This window comes from Lissotriton helveticus, chromosome 5_1 (assembly GCF_964261635.1).
Source record: "Lissotriton helveticus chromosome 5_1, aLisHel1.1, whole genome shotgun sequence".
In the NCBI taxonomy this organism is placed as follows: Eukaryota; Metazoa; Chordata; class Amphibia; order Caudata; family Salamandridae; genus Lissotriton; species Lissotriton helveticus.
The window spans coordinates 753,373,311-753,396,145 of NC_136065.1; the positions used below are offsets into that span (position 1 = coordinate 753,373,311).

The 22,835-nt window shown below is 49.9% G+C and overlaps 1 protein-coding gene across 3 annotated transcripts in view; it reads right to left on the reverse strand.

Annotated features, from left to right (window-relative positions):
• The window catches only part of ZSWIM8 (zinc finger SWIM-type containing 8), a 2,353,271-nt gene that overhangs the window by 1,287,875 nt on the left and 1,042,561 nt on the right, over positions 1-22,835 (reverse strand). For all 3 annotated transcript variants that reach the window (XM_078643224.1, XM_078643226.1, XM_078643225.1), the window contains one exon: positions 14,353-14,536. In XM_078643224.1, coding sequence (XP_078499350.1) covers positions 14,353-14,536 — 184 coding nt within the window. The remainder of the gene's footprint in view (positions 1-14,352; positions 14,537-22,835) is intronic.

Consider the following 22,835-nt stretch of genomic DNA (forward strand, 5'->3'; position numbering starts at 1 on the left):
ATGGTCACCCCCACTTTTTGCTCTGATTCACTGGTTTTTCGACTCTAGTGTGGCTGTGGGCCTGCTAATCAGACCCACAGCCCAGATGTTCTCTCTCTAAATTCATACCATGTACTTTAGGTACATATCCAATTGGGTATTGGATCACCTTTGTGAGTCCCTGTATAGTGTACCCAGGGCATAGGTGCATCCAAGGCCTACCAGGGGCTGCAGCATGTAGTATGCCACCCCTGGCTGGCCATCCAAACTGACACAACTGGCTGATCAGTCATCTGGGGCAAGGTTGTGTAATCACCCCTTGCTTAGGTATAGTATTCCTATACCTACCATTATATATAGACACATACATACCTATAAGTCACTCCTATGGCAGGCTTCAACAATCCTGGAGGCAGAGTGCTTGGTTTTATGTGAGATGGTGCTCTAGCATGAGCTGAGCCTGTCTACAGCTTTCAGAACCATGTCCTTATAGCTGTTCTATGATATAGCCATACCATATACGCTTAAGTGCATTATAATCCTCGCGGTTGAATGCTAACTTTGGTTTGGCTTTATCAAAACATGTTGTGTAAGGTGTCATACGCTTTGGAATACTACCACCCCGCCAGTTCTGGCGGCGGGGCTAGCATTCCACCCTTCTAGAGGGAGAAGACATGTAGTTGTAGCTTTACCCGGTTAAAGTTAAACAGAGCCTCAGCATCACAAAATGGATGCTGCTGCCACAGACACGAGTCTGACCTCCTGCTGCTGGCCGAAACTCCGGCAGGGGAGGCCTGGACAATAGGTTTCCTGTCTTGGGAGGTGCTGGCACCTCCCCAGACAGCCTGTAGTGTATTGGGGCAGGGTGGGTTGAATGAAATGAGACACTGCCTGGGGCACACAAGGTGCTCCATGCATAGCACGGTTCAAACCAGTTGCTGGGGCACTCCAGCCCCAGCTCTGGTGCGAAACTGGACAAAGGGAAAGGGGTATAACCACCCCCTTTCCCAGGTTCCACCCATTGGAGGGACCTAGCAGGTAATCCAGCCCCTTAGATTAGTATAAAGCTAGGTGCTGAGTCTAGAGACTTTAGATTATCCTGAACTGAAACTCTGAAACGAAACTCTGGACCTTCGACATTCTACTGCAACTAGAAGACTGAAGAATCTCCCTTGTGGTCAAGGAGTGACCACCCTGTGCAAACCGCCACCACCAGTAAATTGCCGGTTTGCTTTGTCGATGCTCCAGCCAGAACCCTAAGACTTAGCGACGCAGCCTCTGGACTTCCAGACTTCTCTGACTCCAACCCACATCCACAGTAAAGCTGAGACCAGTGGCGGACACGAGAGGCGTTGGACCGGACATCCTGCAGTACCTGCTTTTTGCTACTTGTGCAGCTTCTGAGGCGTCCTCGAAGTTGTGCATTGGGGTTTGAGAAGCCCCAACCCCGAGCAGTAAGTGCACCGAAGCTCAGCCCTCCACACTCCATGAGTGCCGCGTGGGGCCTGTGCCTGCATTTCTCCTTGACGCGTCTTCGCAGTTGCTAGCCCGTTGGCTAGTGGCCCTCCTGAAGACATCCTTTTGAATCAACACTGCTTGCCTGGTTGTTCTGGGCTTGCTCCTCCTTACCTGTAAAGGGGAAGCTCCCCAGACCTTGCTGGTCTGAACGGAAGCCGATCTTCCCTTCCTGCGTGGGTTGCCTTTGCCAAGGCTTGTTGACTCTGATCCGGAAGCCGATACCGCCAACAGCGAGATCCTTCGTGGGACAGTCCGTATACAGCTCCTGGTCGATGTCGACGGCTCCTGGTCCACGTGGCTGCAGAGTCAAGCTTCACCTGATTGCATCTCGACATCGCCTGGTTCCTTCCTGGTTCCTTCCCGGTCACTAACTAGTGACCCAGACTCTGTCCCCTCTGCTTTCAGGTTCTTTTTTTTTAAATTATTTTATTTTTGAAGATTTTAGAAGGGCAACAAACAGTGACCCAAAAGACAAGTACCAAAAAAAAAACCCTCCCACCCCCCAAGGTGTGAAGACATAGTTGTATGATCCATCGAGCGACCTACTACATTGTAAAGAACACACAGCCATTTAGCCAACAACCGAGTAAGCAGGGCAGGCGGCGCACGCAGCACATATCATTGTTAGCACATACAATTTCATAGATACTCATCAGCAGTCAATCAGGGTTCCAAGGGGCCAGCCCTCTAGGTCAGAAATGCATTAGGTGCCTTAGGTATAGTTCCCTCAACGCCTGCCAGACTCAGCCGTCCTGCGTCGCAGTGTCCGCAGTCCCATCCCCCTTGGTCGCAAGATAAGCTTGGTAAAGACCCCAGAAGTTCTTAGGTCTACTCGTGGGGGGGAGGAGTTCACAATAGTTCTCGGATTGCATACAGCAATACACCATCTCATGTATCCATCTTTTGGGAGTCGGAGCAGGGCCCCTCATCCAGCAGCATGCTACTACCTTGCGCGCTATTAATAATCCCATGCCCACTATTCTACGTACAGAAGTAGGCAGTTGCTTAGTGTACCCCTGCAGAGCCATCATAGGGTCCGGTTCTATGGCAGTGTCCACAGCTGTGCTGATTTCGGCAAAGATCTTATCCCAGAAGTCCCATATGCCAGGGCATTGCCACGCCAAGTGCAAGAATCCCGCATCTGGCGCACGGCACCTCTCGCAGTCAGCCGTAGCTCGTAGGCCATATCTGCGGAGTCTATCCGGTGTGTAGTATATTCTATTTAAGAATTTGAAATGTATCAGCCAATGTCGGCCAAAGAGAGCTTCCTAGTACTGGTGCAGCAGTATTTCCACATGTCATCATCCAATGGCATTTGTAAATCAGACTGCCATGCCAGCCGTGCTTTAGTATATGTGTTTTCTCTGTGCGCTTGTGACAGGGCGTATAAGTGAGACACTAGTTTCTGGGGAGAAGTGGTCTTGAGTATATAGGTGAGCTCTCGCACCTCAGGTGGCTCCGCCATGTCTCCCCCCAGAAGCTCAGAGAGCGCGTGGCGGACTCTATAAAACTGGAATCTCAATAGCGGTGAAGGCAATTCCAGGCCAGTCGTTGCCTGTTCCCAAGTTTTGACAACTCCATCAACAAATAGCTCTCCTGCAACCTTAATGTTCAGCTTCTGCACTGCAGCCACCACTCCTTTCTCCCGAAGAGGAGGTAACTATCTGACCCAGTCAATAGGCATTATAGGGGAGTACAGCAGCGCGCCATTTTGTATCTGCAATAGACTGGACCACGCGTGATTCGTGGAGGTAATGGAATCTAGAATTCCAGTCCTGCGATCTGTCGTTTCAAACACTGCGTGAGGGAGTGTGAGGGGTCTGGCAAACAGGGTCTCCATCTTTACGTGTGGAATATCTCGATTCCCGTGGACCCAAGTGTGTAGGTGAGCGGCCTGCGCCACCCTGTAATACAATTCGAGGTCAGGTGTGCCAAGGCCCCCCATGGAGAGAGGCAGAGTGAGGAGTGACCATTTGGCTCGAGGCTGTCCGCCTGCCCAGGCAAGCTTCGTTAATAGTTGTTGCAGCCTCTGGAAAAATACCTTCGGAAGCACCATCGGGATGGATGTGAATAGGAACAGGAATCTGGGGAGAACCACCATCTTCATAATGGCAATCCGTCCCAGAAGGGAGAGTGGTAGTCTGCACCAGGCCTCCACATCATCTTCCAGCCTGCTAAACGCCGTTCCATAATTTGCCCTAAACAGGATCTCTGGGTCTGTGCGCAGGTGCACCCCTAGATATCGAATCGTGTCAGTCGTCCACAAGAGTGGGTACTCCATAACAGTGTGCTGTGTGATTGGGGTCAGGGGGAACGCCTGTGATTTTGATCAATTGACCTTCAGTCCAGACAGTGCGCCAAAACGCACCACCTCTCTAAGGACTGCAGACAAGTTGCTGTCAGGGTCGCGGACGTAAAGCAACGTATCGTCGGCATACATGGATACTGTTATCTTATAGTTTGGGAAGTTTATGCCCCTGGGGCTGTTATACTCTCTCAAAGCACAAGCAAGGAGCTCAGCCACAAGGGCATACAGCAGAGGCGAGAGTGGGCATCCCTGCCTAGTTCCCCTCGTGATTGGGAAAGAGTCCGTGACCAAGTCGTGCAGCCTAAGCCTGGCTCGCGGCCGGGAGTACAGCGCTCCTATCATTTGGAGGAAAGGCTGCCCCAGTCCCATTCTCAGGAGAACCTTTCTCATGAACGTCCATTCAACGGAGTCAAAGGCTTTCTCCATGTCTAGGAATACCGCCAGCGCCTTCCTATCCTGTCTGACATGCTGCATCGTGCCTAGGACTGTCCGAATATTGTATGTCAAATTCCTACTTGGGATGAATCCCGCCTGTTCAGGGGCAACTAATTCAGGTGCTAAAAGGGCCAGACGAGTAGCCAGAACCTTGGCAAATAGTTTCGTGTCCACATTGAACAAGGAGAGAGGTCTATAGGAACCACAGTCGTCTCCAGGCTTGCCCGGCTTCAAGATCATCACTAGTAACGCCTCCCTCATCAATTCCGGCATACCTCCCTCCACACAAATATTATCAAATAGCACCGACAAATGTGGGATAAGCTGGTCCTTGAATGCCTTATAAAAGGCCGCAACCTCCCTGTTGTGGGTAGCAAGACCGCCACGCATCCTCAAGGCCCAGGCATGTCATAGTCCTCTGCAGTTCGATTGCAGCCGCTGACGGCCCACGGTGTGGACCAGCAGACCTATCAAGGGCGGGGTTAAGAGTGAGGTTCATGTCTCCCCCCCATAGAAGGGAATGCGGATCGTATTGTCGTGCCCTGGCCGCCAAGGCCCGATAGAAGTCAGGAGAATCAAAATTGGGACCATAAGTGTTTAGGATCACCAAACTCAGGCCAAGACCTGCGCACCTGGAAATAACATATCTACCCTCAAGATAGGCTTCCAGTGTGTGCTGTGTCAGTGTGGATTTCGGATTTACCCAAGTCATCACACCCCTGGCATGTGTAGTAAAGCTATATTCCCTACTAGGCCCCTACATTTCAACATCCTGCTGTTAGTGGGGAGGTGGGTCTCCTGAATCAGTGCTAAGTCAATATGTTGGCGTTGTAGGTAGATAAGTACCTTCCTAACCTTTCTATGATCATTAAGGCAACGTACGTTCCACGTGAGTATCTTAAGCCTGGGACGGGGAGTGTGGCCCGTTTTATCCATCATTCCTGCCGTTCGTGTAAATGATAAGTGTCGCCGCCATGTATGTCGCCTGCGTGCACTGTGTAGGCCTCGTGTGTAAATGAAATCGATACATCTTCCATTTTCTAAATGAACACACCCATCCCAAAACCGTTCCAGCCCCCTCCGACAGTAGACCAACCCCAACTCGGCCTATCATGTCAGCTCCCCACCCCAACTAACTTCCCTGATAACACCAAAGGGCTCCCGAGGGAGCCGCAGAAGCACACAGCGCTAGGGCGGAGGTTGTCAGAAAGAAGTCAGTAACTCCAAAAAAGCCCCAACTTGTGTACCGCCCCCGGCGCCACCGCCGAACCTTGTGGTCTCAACGGTAATCAGAGTAACACCATCAAAGCCCCAAACCAAATGCGGCTGTAGTCTACAGAATCCAAGGTGTGTACTGAGATACACCTCCTGTCTACCCAGCATGGAGAGTCTTACTCGCGCATAATGTCCCACATGGGAATGTACAAGTAGCAAAGGGCTATATCATCTGGAATGGTCTCACCCATTTACCAGGCAGTCTGTTCTCTTGCAGATACGCCAGATCGCCCTGCACGGCCCTTGGGTAGGAGCAGAAGAGGTGTTCCCTTCGGCGTCGAGTGGCTGGCTCAATTCCGGACAGCATACCCAGTGCAGAGTCTCGTCTCTTGTCCCGACCAGCACTGCAGCTAACAGTCTCAGTCTTGTTCTTCCAGGCAGCTGTTGTTGTCTTCTCCACCGTTCCGGCCACTAGGGCTCCCTCGATGTTCCTTAGTCCAGGTCTTCAAAGCCTTTTGGAGTTCCTTCGGATCCGTGAAGAAGTGGGAATGGCCCGGTCTGTTGATTCTTAATTTTGCCGGGTACAGCATGGCATAGTCCAGGCCAAGATCACGCAGTTGTTTCTTAAAAGGAGCGAAATGCTTGCGCTCTTCTTGGACTTTTGCAGTAAAGTCCGGATAAATGGAGATTTCTGAGCCCTCGTAATGCAGGGTCTTCTTTTCTCGAGCAATCCGGAGGGCCGTGTCTCTTTCCCTATAATTCAAAAGTTTCGCGATGATGGCTCTTGGGGGAAACCCCGGTCGAGGACCAAGCGTGCGATGTGCTCTCTCCACAATGAACATAGGCGAAAAGACGTCATCCCCAAGCAGTGAGAGAAGGAGTTTTTCATCAAAGACTTCCATTTTTTCAGTGTGTGTGGTCTCTGCTATTCCAGTGATCCGTATGTTAGAGCGTCTCGAACGGGCCTCTAAATCCTCCGATTTGTCTTGTATCACTTGCAAAAGCTTGCCAATCTGTTTACGGTCCTTATCTAGTTCCGTTTGAGCCTCCTCTACCTCCGTCAGGCGCCGCTCAGACATATCCAGTCTCTCCGCATGCTTATCCACCCGCTCCGCCATGCGATCCATCCGGTAGGTGAGGGCATCGATTTTAGTACCTATAGACGCCATACTGTCTTGTAGGCCCTTCTCCATAGTGAGGAGCAACTCTTTAATGTCAGTGTAGATCGTGCCCTCTGCCCCTCTGGGTGTGAGCGGGACGTTCGTTTCTGGGGTCTCCGAGGATCTGACGCGACGGTTCTCGAAGGGGAGTTTACTTTGAGTCTTATCCCCTTTTCCCATGTTGTAGTGAGGCACCGAGTCACAGCGAGGTAAGTAACTGTGCACAGGACGCCCACCAGCAAAGGTGAGCTATGTCACCGAACCGGTAGGTCATGGCGGGTCTGCCTGGTGTAGCAGAAAGGGCAGTACCCCCGGGGCGTCAGCGCCAAAGCAGGGGCTCGTGTCCACTCTTACAGCGTGATGCAGCAGAATTTCCCCACAGTATGGCTCGATCCTGGGCAAGAGTGAGGGGCCCCACTCCCGACGTGAAAGCGCTCCTGGATATTCCGCCTCCGCTGGCGATAGTCCCCCCGACACAGCACAGGTAGGCCTCAAGAACCCCAGAAACCTCGAGGGCGCTGTGGGCAGCAATACTGGAGACGACGTTTTGGCCCGCTTCAATCCGTCCCCCCGCCAGCCAAGGGGGAAAGGCCGGTACCGATTAATGCAGCCCAAAGGCAGAGGATGTGGCAGTCGAGTTAGAATGTCCCAGAGAGCCCCCACTCCTCTACGTGCCAGCCTTCTTCAGGCGCCCGTGTCTCACCCCCACGGCAGGACCAGTGGCCAGTATGGTAGCCACGCAATTCTTCTTCACTCGTCGCAGATCTGCAGGGTGGATTCTCCAAGTTACAGCGGAAGTCCGGTGTGCTCCGGGCCCAAGTCCATCCGCTGCGCCGCACGTCGCGTCACGCCAGCCGGCGTGCGATCAACTCGAGCCCGCGGCTCCGAGGCCCGGCACACGCATGGTCTAGGCGCACGGCGGCGGCTCAAAGCAAGGCAGTCTGGTGGAGTTTCGCTCACAGCCGTGACCGGAGGTGTTCAGCAGGCTTATGGTGCGAGTTTTGGTCTGTAGGACCCGTTGAGAGGATAAATGCAGGATAATTCAGGCGGTGGCGCGGAGCTCCGGATTCAAGCGTCCGCCATCGGCGCTGGCAAGCTCCGCCCCCCTGCTTTCAGGTCCTTCACTTCTTCGATGCACCCATGGATCCACCCGGAAATCTTCCTCCTGGTCACCTGCAGCATCTTCTTGCAGCTCTCCATAGGATTTGACGACGAAACCCGACACAAAAGAACACCTATGCACCCGGCTTCCCTGGATGAGGTAACTCGAGTACTCCGGTGCTCCCGTGGGTAACAACTATCCAAGTGTCCTAGTTTAACTGGGTTTTCCCGTAGTCCACCCGGAAGTGTCTGAAATCAACTACTTTGTAAACTTTACATTCCCATTGAAAGTCTATGGTAACCCGCGTTTGTGTTTAGACACTGCACCCGCATCCTGTGGTTCTCCTACTTCCATTTCTTTGGTTGGTCAGTGTAGCCCAAGCGATTTCCTAGGCCCTAGGCCTACTCACCTTTTCTGAAGTGGTTCTTACACCACTTCTTTAGTATATGGTTCGTGAGGCCCCTAGGGCAGGATTGTATTTGTGCAACTTATAGTATGCTTATTGAGTAACTTGTGCTGTATCTAGAACTCTGACCTCATAAAGAGTGCAGAGGGGTTGTGTTAGTAATAAATACATGTATATTTGACATATACATTGTGTGGTGTCCTTTCATTTGGTATTCAGGGATTGTTATTGGTAAAACAATTGGCTTCACATGCTCTCTGAAGTGTTAGCCTAAGACTGCTTTGTCCATGCTACCACTAGGATAGCTGGTCTATAAGGTTGACTTTACAACCATCACCATACGGGTTGTTTGGACTGGTGCAAGGTGCTCACTAGAATAGTGAACATCATATACCAGGCCAACTTCTCACACTGTGGTCACTGATCGCGCGGTGGGCGCGCACCGTGGTCTAGCAGGAGGCTGCATTTCGGAGAGGTCACTCTCGATCGCAAATGAGGCTTCTGAGTTGGGGGCATCGCGGAGACCTAGCGGCCCAGTCTCATTTCCTATGAAGAGCGCGCAGCAGATTGTCATGGGCCGCTTACGCAACAACCCCTCTTGTGATGTGCCTCCTGGGGGCCGGGCTGGGAAATTACTCACGACCCCCAGATCGACAACTGTGATTAATCCGCCTGATATCGCCACCAAACTGGACTCTGGACTGGCAGCAGTGGAACCCATCAGCAACGCCCTGGATCTGACCCGCACATCCTTGAAAGGCCGCATGGACACTATCACCTCAGATTTCACTCTACTTCGGGCCCACCACCACAAACTTTCAGACCGACTTCGTGATGCGGAAACCACACTGGCAGATCTCCGACCCTGGTCTCAGTATTGCTCCTCCGTACTCCAAGACCTGTTGGATCACGTTTGCACCCTGGAGGATAAGGTGGATGACGCGGAGGGTCGTTCACGCCGAAACAATGTGCGCGTAGTCAATCTTCCCGAAGGGGCGGAGGGACAAGACACGGAGACCTGATTGAAGGAGCTCATGCCTCCCAAACCACTCTCCCCGCAATTTGTGGTGGAGCAAGCCCACCGCATACCTGCTCGTAGGCCCCCTCCTGGGGCGTGCCCTTGCCCCTTCCTATTCCAAGTCATGAACTTTAGGGACAGACACATTATAGGCAAACACCCTGGCCCGAAGGTGCAAAAAGTCTCGGTTTCTCTCTTTCCTGATTATAGGGCTCAGTTGCAAAGGAGATGAGCCACCTTCACTGCCGTCAAAAAACAGCTCCGTGACCTGGACCTTCGCTTGCTCTTCCCGGCCCACCGGCAAGTTATCAAGGATGGCTCTACAAAATACTTTGACTCCCCCGCTGAGACATGGGACTGGCTTGAGGAACAGGGTCTGGCGTCGGCACCCAAACCATCGGACGGGTCCCGGCCTCGCGAACATCCTCGTGGAGGGCGATGCAGAGGGGGCAAGGCCAAGACCATGGGACATGCATTGACCATCCCCAGTCCCGAACAAATCAGATTGGGACGTCAAGGGGCCCTGCGGGCGAAGGCGTCCCCCTCTCTAGGGTGTCACCCCACGAACTGCAGAAGGCATTATTTGATATTTAATCTGCATTAAGGACAGACTGCCGCACGGATCCAAGACAAGCTTGTTTGTTATTTGCCTTTTGTGCGATGCCCTTTTTTCACATGCTTTTTTGAGGGTTTTTGAAAGGGACAGATTATGCATTGCTTACTTCCTTCTACAGGTTTCCTTCTCTCCCCCGAAGTCCTGATATTAAATTGACTTGTATGAATGTTAAAACACCATAGTATTTATGTGATGCCCCATACCCAGCTTTACTGCGGTACTTCGAAAGGGACGGGCCTTTCACGGTCTCCTGCCATTCGTTGGTCGCACTCTTCTCCCCCCCAAAGTCCAACGACGACAACAGTTCCGTAGCCATGTCTTGGCGCCATTGTTTGGGCAGTTCCCCATGTTGGGGTTCCGCTCTTTTCCAGTTGCAAGGGTGCTTACGACCTCACCTTGTTATTTTTCTTCCCCTGTATGAGTTGCCAACGCTACAGACCTGCCGCCTCCCTGTCCAAGGGAACCCCCCAAACGGCAGGCCCGCAACATCCGGACTGGGCACGCTGTCTTTAATTGCCTTGACAGACCTGAACGTCCTCACTTGGAATGTCAAGAGCATCCAGACACCTTCCAAGCGATACGCCATTTATCCCTATTTGCAGCGTCATAAGACGAGTATTGCATTTTTTCAGGAGACACATCTGACAGCCTTGGAAGCCACCTGCCTGCGCCGACTTTGGTGTGGCCAAATATACAGCACCAATTTCTCGTCCATGGCTAGAGAGGTGATGATATGGGTAAAGGCAGGGGTCCCATGAGAAGAAAAGGAAGTTCTGACAGACCCAATGGGGCGGTACGTCCTGATAGGCGGCAGACTGAACGGTCAACCGATTTTATTGGGTTCCTTATACCGGGCGATTGCTATCTTGAATTCGGATAATAAGATCCTGGCGAAGGTCTTGGTCAACCGGCTAGCCCCGCTAGTCCCTGATCTGGTACATTATACCCAGAATGGATTTGTCCCGCAGCGTAGCACGGCCCTGAACCTACGCCGCTACTTTCGAGTGGCGGAATATGCCCCAACCGTCTGGCAGCGCTCCGGCTGCATGGTATTAGACCTAGAGAAGGCCTTCGACTCACTGGCCTGGAATTTCCTCTTTGCAGCCTTGACACGTTTTGGGGTTGGTCCCTACTTCCTAGGCTTAGTACGGTTGTTATACTGTAATCCATTAGTTCGGGTTGGGACAGGCCCATATCTTTCAGACCCAATTCAAGTACGACGAGGGACACGGCAGGGGTGCCAGTTGTCCCCGTTACTATTTGAATTGGCAGTGGAGCCATTGGCGGCTCACATCCGCACTCACTTAAATATGGGGATCGAACTAGGCGATAGCTTACACACCATTTCGCTTTACGCGGATAACATATTAATATACGCCAGGGACCTTCATGATACTCCCCCTTCCCTTGACCGAGCTCTTAGTCTTTTTGCACGTGCCTCCGGGCTGCAAGTCAAACTGACAAAGTCCATACTCTCCCCGTTCTTAGGGGACATCCTGGATCCGGGCTACACACTCGGGGGGCACCAGTGGTCTGGTGAACCGATCCTTTTCGTTATCTAGGAGTCCAGGTCTATCGCGCCAAAGCTGATCTCTTCGACGGTAACGTTGTCCGCGCTACTACCGCAATTCGGTCTCAGATGGCGTTCTGGAAAACCCTTCCCATTGCAATATCTGGTAGAATCGCCCTGGTTAAGATGGTGGTTCTCCCCCGCCTCCTATAGTATTTCGCCACTCTGTCCCTCATCATCTCACCCCCTTTCTTTAAGCAATTGGAAAGAGTGGTGCAGGATTTTATATGGGGAGCCTCGCGCCATAGAGTATCCATGGGAAAGCTTTGCCTGCCCACTGAGTTGGGTGGCCTCACGGTACCCAATTTCGAGCATTAACACCTGGCCTCCCAGCTGCAGTGGATCGCCAGTTGGATGTCCTCCCGTTACTTACAAGACATGGCCTCTAAGCAACCTCCGCTACCACAGACAAACCTTCTCCAGATTTTCCACCCTTCCTTTACACATAGACCCCCAGATGTTATTCTCCTCACTGTACGCACAAATGCCTCCGCAGGTGTCTTTTCCTCACTAGGACCACCATCCCATACGCACCCGCCATCCCGCTATTGGGAACTACACGGGGAGACACCTACACGACGGCGGTGGAGTTACATCACTGGACTTCGGAGGGGATAGAGGATATGGGGGATCTCTTCCAAGAAGGCGCTCTCATCCCATTCCAGGAACTCATAGCGGGAGAGAATATATATCCTGAGCACTTCCTACTACACAGAACACTCATAGCTATGCTAACTTCCAAATGGGGCGCGCTTGCCCAGGAACCTACCATACATCACACACTGTAGTATCTACACGATGGGGAGAGGGAAACATCTCACACGCTGGTTCGCATCTTCACTCCGACAACACAAAGAAACAGATCTCACCCGACTCAGACTTCACTGGGTAGGGCGTTTACAGGTAGGGAATGGTTGGCTGCTCACGGCGGCCCGACCCGCATCCCCCGGAATCAACGATTTCGACAGATACAATTTTTCATACTCCATCAGGCCTACCTTACCCCAGACCACATCAACAGGTACTTCCGACGCGCAGATGCGGCTTGTCCCCGATGCCGACAATTAGATACTGACCTAATACCAATGCTTTGGGGGTTGCCAGTCCTGACTGACTATTGGAGCACAGTGACCACTTCTCTCGTGGGTTGCACCACCCGCACCATTCTCCCGACCTGGAAGGCCCATGTGTTACACCGCTTCAGTAGAAACAAGAAATACAGAGTTGCCACGCGGTTTCTAGACCTCAGTCTCATAACGGCCAAAAGCTTGCGTACCAAGGGATGGATATCCCCCTGCTGCCGCACCCTCTTGCCTGGCGCAGATCCCTACTCAATTGGACGAGGGCGGAGGGTGCAGTATTACGCAGAGAGGACCTGCTTGGCATACGTATGTTCCCCCTGGCACCTCAATGGGATGAGATGGTTTCTAAACTTTGGGGGGCAGGCACAGACACGGGATCCCCAATTGCATCACAGAGTCCAATCGCTCAGGGTACCCCCCCTCACTGACGTAAGTGTGGAATAACACCGACACATGGACAATCACAGCCCCTGTGCCACGGATTCCAGCTACTACTGAAACTTAGAGGTGTCTGAGGCCCTCCAGCGAATTTAGATATATGGCGACAGGGCTTCCGTGACTCTTCCCTGCCCTTCCTTCGCTTTCTTTGTCCTCATTTTGTTGCACCCTATGTCCCAGGTTATGTTTGAACTGCACTGTTCCCACACTGCTCACATACTATCTGATGTACAGATTTAGCAGCACTACTTTGTACTTCTTGAGATATTGCCACAGACTTGGTTATAATTAACGCACCCTGAATTTGCACTGTTATGTCGTTCTTAGTCTAAGTGTTCCTTGCTACTGGCAATTCATTCTCTCCCCTTTTTCCCGTCTGTTACATAAGTGCTGCTCTGACTGTAAGGTTTTACTGATCCATGTGCAAAACAAACAAAACGGTTAATAAAAATGATTTAAAAAAAAAACATTTCTAGAAGAGGTAGTGTCCTCATATTGACTTGCAATGAAGCACATGGACGGGATTATTGGTTCATGACTACTAATAAAGATTTCATGATGGTGAAAATGCATTTTCACTGCTGTGCCTAGACATTTTCATTTTATTGGTATTCCCCACATATTTTCCCTTTTTCCAACAGAAATCTAAAATGATTTATGTATGCTTTTACTCGCTCTTCTGAACATTTGCACTGTTTAATTATCACTAAGTGTTAAGGATGGGGCCTGGTGTAGTATGAAGGCAAATTTCTCTTCATTAATTTAAGGAATGCAATGGGCTAGCAAATTAAGTTTGTATAAAATTTTGATTATTTAAATCCTGGTTGTTTCTCGCAGAGATCCTTTGTGGCACTACAAGCGTTCCCAAAATGGAGTGCATTCTCCACTACTGCCCTTGTGAGTCACAAAAAAAACATATTATGGCATAGTCAACTTTTTTTCTAACATAGCTGGGCAATACTTGGATGCCAATTTCGAAAGTAGAACTGCGTCTATTCTTCCATTTGATCTCGGGTTCTATTTAAGTTATCTACGATATGATTGATCTAATCACCCCAGAGCAGTATGTTTTCATGGGCCAAACAGGAGTAGGATTACAATTTGGGGATGGACCTGGATAAAAGGGCTCAGTAGAAAAGCAGGCAACCACACAAGAGACTTAACTACAGAAATACCTCCAAATCATTGCCTGCAAAGTGATTTGTTTTCCTAAACTAAAGCTTTACATGTATTTATCAAATATAATCGAAAATAAATACATACATGGCTATACAACCATACCAGAATCACAAGGCAAAGTAATTTATTTAATTACCAAAACATAGTTTATATTGTTAGTATTTTGTAGGATAATTGATATCAGAAACACAATCTGCAAAAAAAAGATTTTGTAAAGATAGCAGGTCACTTGTATGGTAGCACTTTGCAGTCCATGGCTAATGTGTTTTAGTGTAACTAGATGGAAAATGCATACCTTAGCACAGAGGAATAGTTGAGGAAATTACCTGGGCTGCACAGCACATCAAAGATAAAGCTGGCCAGCATGAGTGGAAGGACAGGTCTATAGTCACACAGGGTGCCATCCCGAAGCTCTTCCGCCCTCCCACGAATGGTACTCATCTCACTGCAGCCCATGGGGATCTTCTTAAGCAGGGACACTATCTCGGACTCCTGATACGCCAATTTAACCTGTGAAGGTGCAACCAGTTACCCAATCTATTAACGAATATTAAATCAAAAGGCAATCATTTATATACAAAATAGAATATCCACAACACTTCAACTTTTACAAACTTAAGATGATTGTAACTTCTTAATACAGGAAGGCATCTCAAACAATTTTTCAGTTTCCCCTTCATGGTTAAATGAAAAATTGAAAAGATCCACTACATGTAGTGAGAAGTGCAGATACATAAATAATTGAAAACATAGCAGACTTGGTAAAGTAAATGTTGTGACAATACTGCACAGTAAATTATTGGTAAAACGGCTAACCTGACAATGTTTTCACTGAATCAACTTCCTGCACAGTAGGTCAACTCATTATAATCATTGGAAGAAATGAGGGGGCTGAGACAATGCCCTATTGCAGGGCACTAGACAGATATCTTAGAGGCGTGAGAAAACCCAGAGTGGGATCAGAGCGAGGAAAAGGGAGATGACAACGATAATTAAGTAAGAAATTAAAAAGGTTGACGAGGGAACACCTGGTTGGTCACCACTGGGAAGACCCCAAGAAAGATCATAATACGCCTGTACCCCAGTACACTGAAAGATAAGAGACAAGACCGGAGCAACGCCCTTACATATCATTTACCTCGTCCCAGCGCTGCTCGCACACAATTAGAGGGCAGTAATGGCCTGAAACCCATAAAGAAATAGCCGACCACCACTCACTCTTGCCCTACCTATACTCCACACGCCCTAGACAATTACTGTGCATTACTGACATGGCTTTAGAGCTTTCACTCCACCGCCTAATTGGTACGTTACCTCTGTTGCCTAGCAGCTTTATACAAATAAGAAGTATACATATTTGAAGGCCCTCACCAAGGAAAAGAACAACAGCAAGCACAAACCTAAATTTGCTTTGGATGGGTTATATTTTAGTGATGTGGTATGCACTGATGGATGTCAGAATTCCTGATGGATACTGAACTAAATGCCAACAAAAATATGTTTGAGAAAAAAAAACCTCATAAAAATTATTCTGCAGGAACTCCAGTCATATCTGGCAGTTGTGGGATTTAAATATATATATATATGATTTATTCTGAAGTACTACACCTACCCCTTGACCAAATGAACATACTTCTTTTTTCATAGAGGTGTGACATAATCAGATACCAAGGTACACTTCTCACACTGACTTGCAGACAAACATTAGGGTCGGATCCCGTTCGGGGGACAGGTTGTTCACCAGGTCCCATGAGAGGAAGTTGAGGTTGTTTGCCACTGATGTCTTGGATTTTGTTTTAATATGGCTCTGTAAACTGGCTCAAGTACAACCCTTTCCACACTTGACTGGGATAGGAGGTGGGCAATCCAAGTCTTCCCAGGGAGGTAGTGTGGGGGTCAAGGACTCTGAACTCAACATTATGCCATTAGACAAAATAACATATTGTCCAGCCAAAGTTGTATCTTTTTTATAAAAGAAAGTACTGTAATCTCACAGCGAAGCAAAATACTTCACAATTCAATAGGAATCACAACCACAAGCTTGTAAGCTCAGTTACAATGTTCACTAAGATGCCACACCCCTTTTCCGTATCCCCTCTGCTCTGCATTCTAGGAGAGTTCTAATGACAACTGTCCCACAGGGTGGTGCATAGGCAAAAATTAGGCACAGGTGCAGATCTTTTCTATTTACCGCCCTAATCAAAAGCAAAACGAAGTTCAACAGTTCTCACTGCAGACGTTCACTTGAGTAAAAAGTCTTTGGTCCTTGCACCATATTCTATCTGTGGGCCTTTAGTCCTTTGCGCCAGTCACACTCAAGGTCACACTTTTCCTGCTTGATGGTTGTTTTAGATCTAGTGATACAGCAGGAGCAGATTGCATCCCTGCTGTTTGCAACAGCAGATTCAAAATGTATGGGGCCTCAGCAGTGGAGACAAAAAGGCAGGTTATGCACAAAGGCACAATGTCTTTGGTGGTCTCCGGGCTGAGTGCAGACAGGTAAGCAGGCACAGTAGTTGCGGCCTTCCAGACTCATCAGGCTCTCCTTTTAGCAGCAACGAGGCTCCTCTTCTCTGGTAATGGCAGCAGCAGTACCAGTTCTCAGACCCACGGTAGGCTGGCAGATGACAAGGTGGTACTAGCACTTTCAAAGTCTTGGTACAGTTCTGAGGAGTTGATCTCGGAGAGAATCACTTGTGCCGTCCGGGGAAGACCGTCCCCCCTCCCCCTCCTACGCTGCTGCTTCATTGGGCACGTAGAACTTGAAACTGGAAACAAGAGGGGTGGTTGGGATCTCACATTTATAAAAAATGTTCCCGACAGGGGATGTAGAGCCACTATCTGAGGCTTAACAATTAGTTTGAGGTTGTTGTCTTTTAAATGTAATTTTCTGGCAGTTCCGCAAACACAGTCTTTGTGTGAGGTGAGGGGTCTACCTCAAAGCAGGAGTATACAAAACTAGGGCACAATGGAGTGTGGGGTGTGAGATCTCTGCAGCTGACTGTCATCAGCTTCCATAAACAGTAATCTGGGAAAGACAAAAGTGCGGAACCTGCCTAGAAATGCCCTCACCGTGAACAGGAATTGCAGTCCCAGCCCTTACAACTACAGTCTACCAAAAGACAGTGCTCAGGAAGAATTAATCTGCATCTCTTTGCTAGCAAGGCCCTCATTTGATTTCTAAAGGTAGCCCTGTCTACATCCTTATTACTTCAGTGTCTGGACTTCAATCATCCACCCACAATTACTCATGCAATACATTTCCTCTGTCTGGGATGCTAAGTCCATCCTCCATTTTGCTCAATGTTAACCCAAAGGCATCCATAATGGATCCCACTGTTCCTAGTATGTACAACATGGTCCTACTACCATATATTTGCTACACACCCATATTACATATAAGCAATCAACATGCACACAAATGTCAGTTGACATTCTGGGTTTCATATGACAGTGGAACTTTACACAAGAGGAGCCAGTGAGCTCATCCATCTTTGACAGAGAGAAAACGGTCTAGTCAAAACACGGATTCAATTCACAAAACATGGTACACTCACCGCCACTACAGAGATCTAAACAGAACAGCTGCAAAATATCTCCAGAATTAGCAACACTTTACAATCATATAGGTAAGAATAAACGCAGCTGTTAAAATGTTAATTGTGTGTAGAATACTTTATCTATTTGAATCACTCCTTATTCCAACTTAACTTAACTCCAACTTAATTAAAACTATCTGAGACATAGGGAATAACTATAGGCCCAATTACGATATCAGGAGGAAAGGCTCCGGCCGGCAGTCAGAGGCTTTCCGCCCGACATCGTAGGTTTCAGTCCGACTGCCCTATTAGGATGACTGTGGTCAGAGTGAACCCTGCGGGGGGATTCCGACGTGGTCATGGGGCCCTTCGGAGCATCGGAAGACACCATAATCCCCTAATGATGGCAGAGCCAGGCTCTGCTCTGCCGTCGGGATTATGATGGCACTTTCCAGCAGCCTCTTCATGTTGGTATTTCAGACATGGAAAAGCTGTCAGAAAGTGTTTTGGGGCCCCTAGCAGGGCCCCCTTCAACCCTGGCCCTCCACTATTGCCCCCTCCCCAAAACATCCCCTCACCGTGTGGTGCCTGCCACACGGTTAAGGGATGTTTGAAAAACATTCATTTTCCAATGGCAGCTTTTGCTGTAGGTCTGTGGAGAAGAAGTAGCCCTTACCTCCCCGGGGCGACGTCCGAGCCTGGGGTCCCTGTCCCCCGCGCCCGGTCATGCAACATCCCTATCACACAGGACTCCTCCTCTCTCTCTTCCCCTACAGGAACCGGCAACAACAGCCGAGCCCGAAGGACCGGAAGCGATCTCCCTCGACCCCGGAAGTGAGACACCCTTTGAAGAACCGGAAACGACCGCCTCTGACCCCGGAAGTGCTTTCCCGGAAACCTGCCCGGAACACAGAAAAGCCGTCGGGAAGGAAGGAGAGGGGTTCCAAGCGGCGGACTCGTGGCAGGAGGCAGCGGCAAGCGAAGATCCACTGACAGTGAGCGGAGCGGAGCAGAAAAGCCGAGATGAGGACGAGGAGGAGGACGTCTGGACCGAAGACTGGTGGCGTCCTCAGGAGGTGGCTGGAGAGCGGCCGCAACTCGCAGGAGAGTTGCGGCGGGGCACGTGAGTACACTCTATCGTTTTTCCGTGTTCCCCTGTAATTAGTTGTAAATACTGTAATTAGAGCTTCACGAGCACGAAAGCACTGTATATTGACTCCCATCACTGGCATTGTAGAGAAGACCCAAACACCGTCCCCGCCACACGCCACACCCTCTTCCCCTTCCCTCTCTTGCTTGCCTTTTTTCAGCCCACCCCGCCGTCCCTTCCTCACGTTCGGTTTCTGATTCCCTCACTCCCCGGTGTAGGTGGAAGTACTCAGACGTCCTTTTGCCCAGGACTAATAGCCCTATACTCTTCTCTCCCTTGCATGCCTCCGAGGAGTACCAGTACCCTACAGCGGAGAAAACGACATTGGCCTAGAAGAAGAAGACCCCATCCAGACGACCCCACCGCGCCAGACCGTCATCCCAGCTACCCCGCCCTGCACACCCAGCCGAAACCCATCCACCAACCCTTCAACCCAAACAGACTTTGTCCTGAACTTTCAATAAAAGCCGCTGACCATAGCAAACTATATCCAGGCTCCCCGCCTGTTATTCCGGTCCGCCCACACCCCGACTTCACAAGGTCTTTTTTGAATACAGCACAAGCTGCCATTGGAAAATTGATGTTTCCGACCGCTATAGGCCCAACATTGTAGTTAGGCCATATATTGGGTGGGAAGAAAGCTAGAATTGCATTAAACTTAATGTCCCTCTAACTGGAGATGGAAGGTGTGGGAATCCCTAGCCTGCAATGTTACGAACACGCAGAGCAACCGAAGTAGGTATCGGAAAGAATTTGGAAAGACAAAGAAAAATATGTGTTATGGATTGATTACCCAACTTTATTAAATATCCCTTTGGGAATACTGTATGGAACAGAAAGAACTGAGAAGCATACATCTCTCTACATTTCCCTGAGTTAAGACAACACTACAGATATGGAATTATACAGAGGTGAAATGGGTTTAAAGGTAACCAACCCCATCCATTCACCTTGTTGCTCTGAAGTTCAGACGTTTCACTTGACTTCTCTGTGTAGACAAGAGTAAAAGAAAGGGACAGCTACAATAACAGTTATGTATTTTTATATGGCAGGCCACAAAATTGGACCTCATACACAAATTGGTAACCCTCACCCCTCATATATTCACAATCATGATGCATATGTTCATTTCACACTTGGGGGAGAAGTAGTCCCAGCTATGATGAGCTATACCCCAGGACGTACCCACGGCCCATTCTCCTGCCTCTCCTGTAAGTTCAACTGCCTCAGGACCCTCACCAAACACACTTCCTCCACACTCGGCTCCGAACCCAACGACTTGAAATGCATCCTACTGAACACCCGCTCGGTCCACAGACACGCAACCGAACTCTGGGACCTAGTCGACACTGTGTCACCTGACATCGCCTTCCTCACTGAAACTTGGATGAATGCATCTTCTGCCCCCGACATCGCCATAGCCATACCGGACACTTACAAAATCATCCGTAAGGAGCGCACCACTAAAAAAACTGGAGGAGGAATCGCCATCGTCCATAGAAACACCATCAAAATTACAACCAGCTCTGACGACAATCTTGCAACCGCCGAACACCTCCACTTTCAGATCCACACCGACCCCAGGACCACACTTAGAGGAACGCTCATTTACAGGCCCCCAGGCACCCGATCCCAATTCAGCGACGACATCACTGACTTCGTCAGCCCGCACGCCCTCGCCTCCGAGAACTACATTCTTCTAGGAGACCTCAACTACCACCTTGACAACATTCTCGACAACAACACCACCACCCTCCTAGACAACCTGTCCAATCTCGGACTCAAACAACTGGTCAACACCCCCACTCACACAGCCGGACACACGCTCGACCCTATCTTCACCTCCAGCAAGCACATCTCCTTCGATCACACTACAGCACTCCATTGGACGGATCACAGCTGTGTTCACTTCAGCTACAAAACAACCCTGACCCACAACCGTCCACAGCCCATTCCCCGAAGAAATTGGAACAAAATCACCACCGACCAACTCCTCACATCCCTCTGCCAAAACATCCCCACCCTAACAACGGACCCAGACCAAGCGGCCACATACCTCAGGAAATGGATTACACACAGTGCAGACGTACTAGCACCCCTGAAAAAACACCAGTTGAAATCACTCAGCAAAAAGGCTCCCTGGTTCAATGATGACCTTAAAAATTCCAAGACGACATGCCGCACCCTGGAGAAGAAATGGAGAAAAGAACCAACCTCAGACAACATGACCTCCCTCAAGACAGCCACCCGCAAACACCATCAACTGATTAGATCCGCCAAGAAATCGGCTTTTAAGGACCGTCTCGACAATAACTCTCATAACAGCAAGGAACTCTTCAATATCGTCAAAGAATTCACCAACCCCCCCGCAGCATCCAACGACATCACTAACTCTCAAGACCTCTGCAATGCACTATCCTCCTTCTTCTACAACAAAATTGCCGACATCCACAACAGCTTCAAGAACACTCCCAATGACCAACTCACCCCACCCCCCTCTGATCCCATCCCTCCAACTAACTACCTCAATTCCTGGAACCCAATCAACATTGAAGAAACCATTCGCCTCATGAAGTCAATCCACTCTGGCTCACCTTCTGACCCCTGCCCCCACTACATCTTCAACAAAGCTGACTCAATCATCGCTCCCCAACTCCGCGATGTCATCAACTGCTCCTTCAGCTCAGCCACCTTTCCAGAAATATGGAAACACGCCGAACTCAGCGCCCTTCTGAAAAAACCAACAGCAGACCCATCAGAACTGAAAAACTACCGACCCATTTCCCTCCTCCATTTCCTGGCCAAAGTCATCGAGAAAGCCGTCAATAGCCAACTCGCAGCCTTCCTTGAATCCAACAACTCCCTGGACCCCTCACAGAACGGATTTCGAGCCAAACACAGCACCGAGACCGCCCTCATTGCGGCGACCGATGACATCCGAACACTCCTGGACAACGGTGAAACAGTGGCCCTCATTCTTCTCGACCTCTCCGCCGCCTTCGACACTGTCTGTCACAACACCCTCATACAACGCCTCAACAACATCGGCATACAAGGAAAAGCCTTGGACTGGATCATCTCGTTCCTAGCCGGGAGAACACAGAGAGTCCGACTCCCCCCTTTCTACTCAGAGCCCACCGAAGTCATCTGCGGCGTACCTCAAGGATCCTCACTCAGTCTCACCCTCTTCAACGTCTACATGAGTCCCCTCGCCCCCATCGCACGTCGACACAACCTCAACATCATCTCCTACGCCGACGACACCCAACTGATACTTTCCCTCACCAAAGACCCCAGCACCGCCAAGGACAACCTTCACGAAGGTATGAAAGAAGTAGCCGAAAGGATGAAACAAAGCCGCTTAAAACTCAACTCAGACAAAACTGAGGTGCTCATTCTTGGATCCTCCCCCTCAGTCTGGGACGACTCTTGGTGGCCTTCCGCTCTGGGATCAGCGCCCACACCCACTGACCATGCACGTAACCTTGGCTTCATTCTAGACTCCTCACTCTCAATGTCCAGACAAGTCAACGCCGTATCGTCGTCCTGCTTCAACGTCCTTCGCATTCTCAAAAAAATCTTCCGCTGGATCCCCCTCGAAACAAGAAAGACTGTCACCCATGCACTGGTCACGAGTCGACTGGACTATGGCAACACTCTCTACGCCGGAATCACAACAAAATTGCAGAAAAAGCTCCAGCGCATCCAAAACGCATCAGCGAGACTCATATTAGACATCCCACGCCGAGAGCACATCACAGGTCACTTAAAAAACCTCCACTGGCTTCCCGTCCACAAAAGAATTACTTTTCGCCTTCTTACCCACGCACACAAGGCCCTTTATAATCTAGGACCAGAATGCCTCAACTCCCGACTGTCCTTCTACTATCCCACCCGCCATCTAAGATCATCCATTCAAGCCCTCGCCGCAGTCCCGCGCATCCGAAAAACCACCATGGGTGGCAGATCCTTCTCCTTCCTGGCTGCCAAGACCTGGAACTCACTCCCCACCCACCTCCGCCTTACTCAGAATCACATCTCCTTCAGAAAAGAACTGAAAACTTGGCTATTCGATAAACAATAAACCCCTCCCTCTAGCGCCTTGAGACCCTCTGGGTGA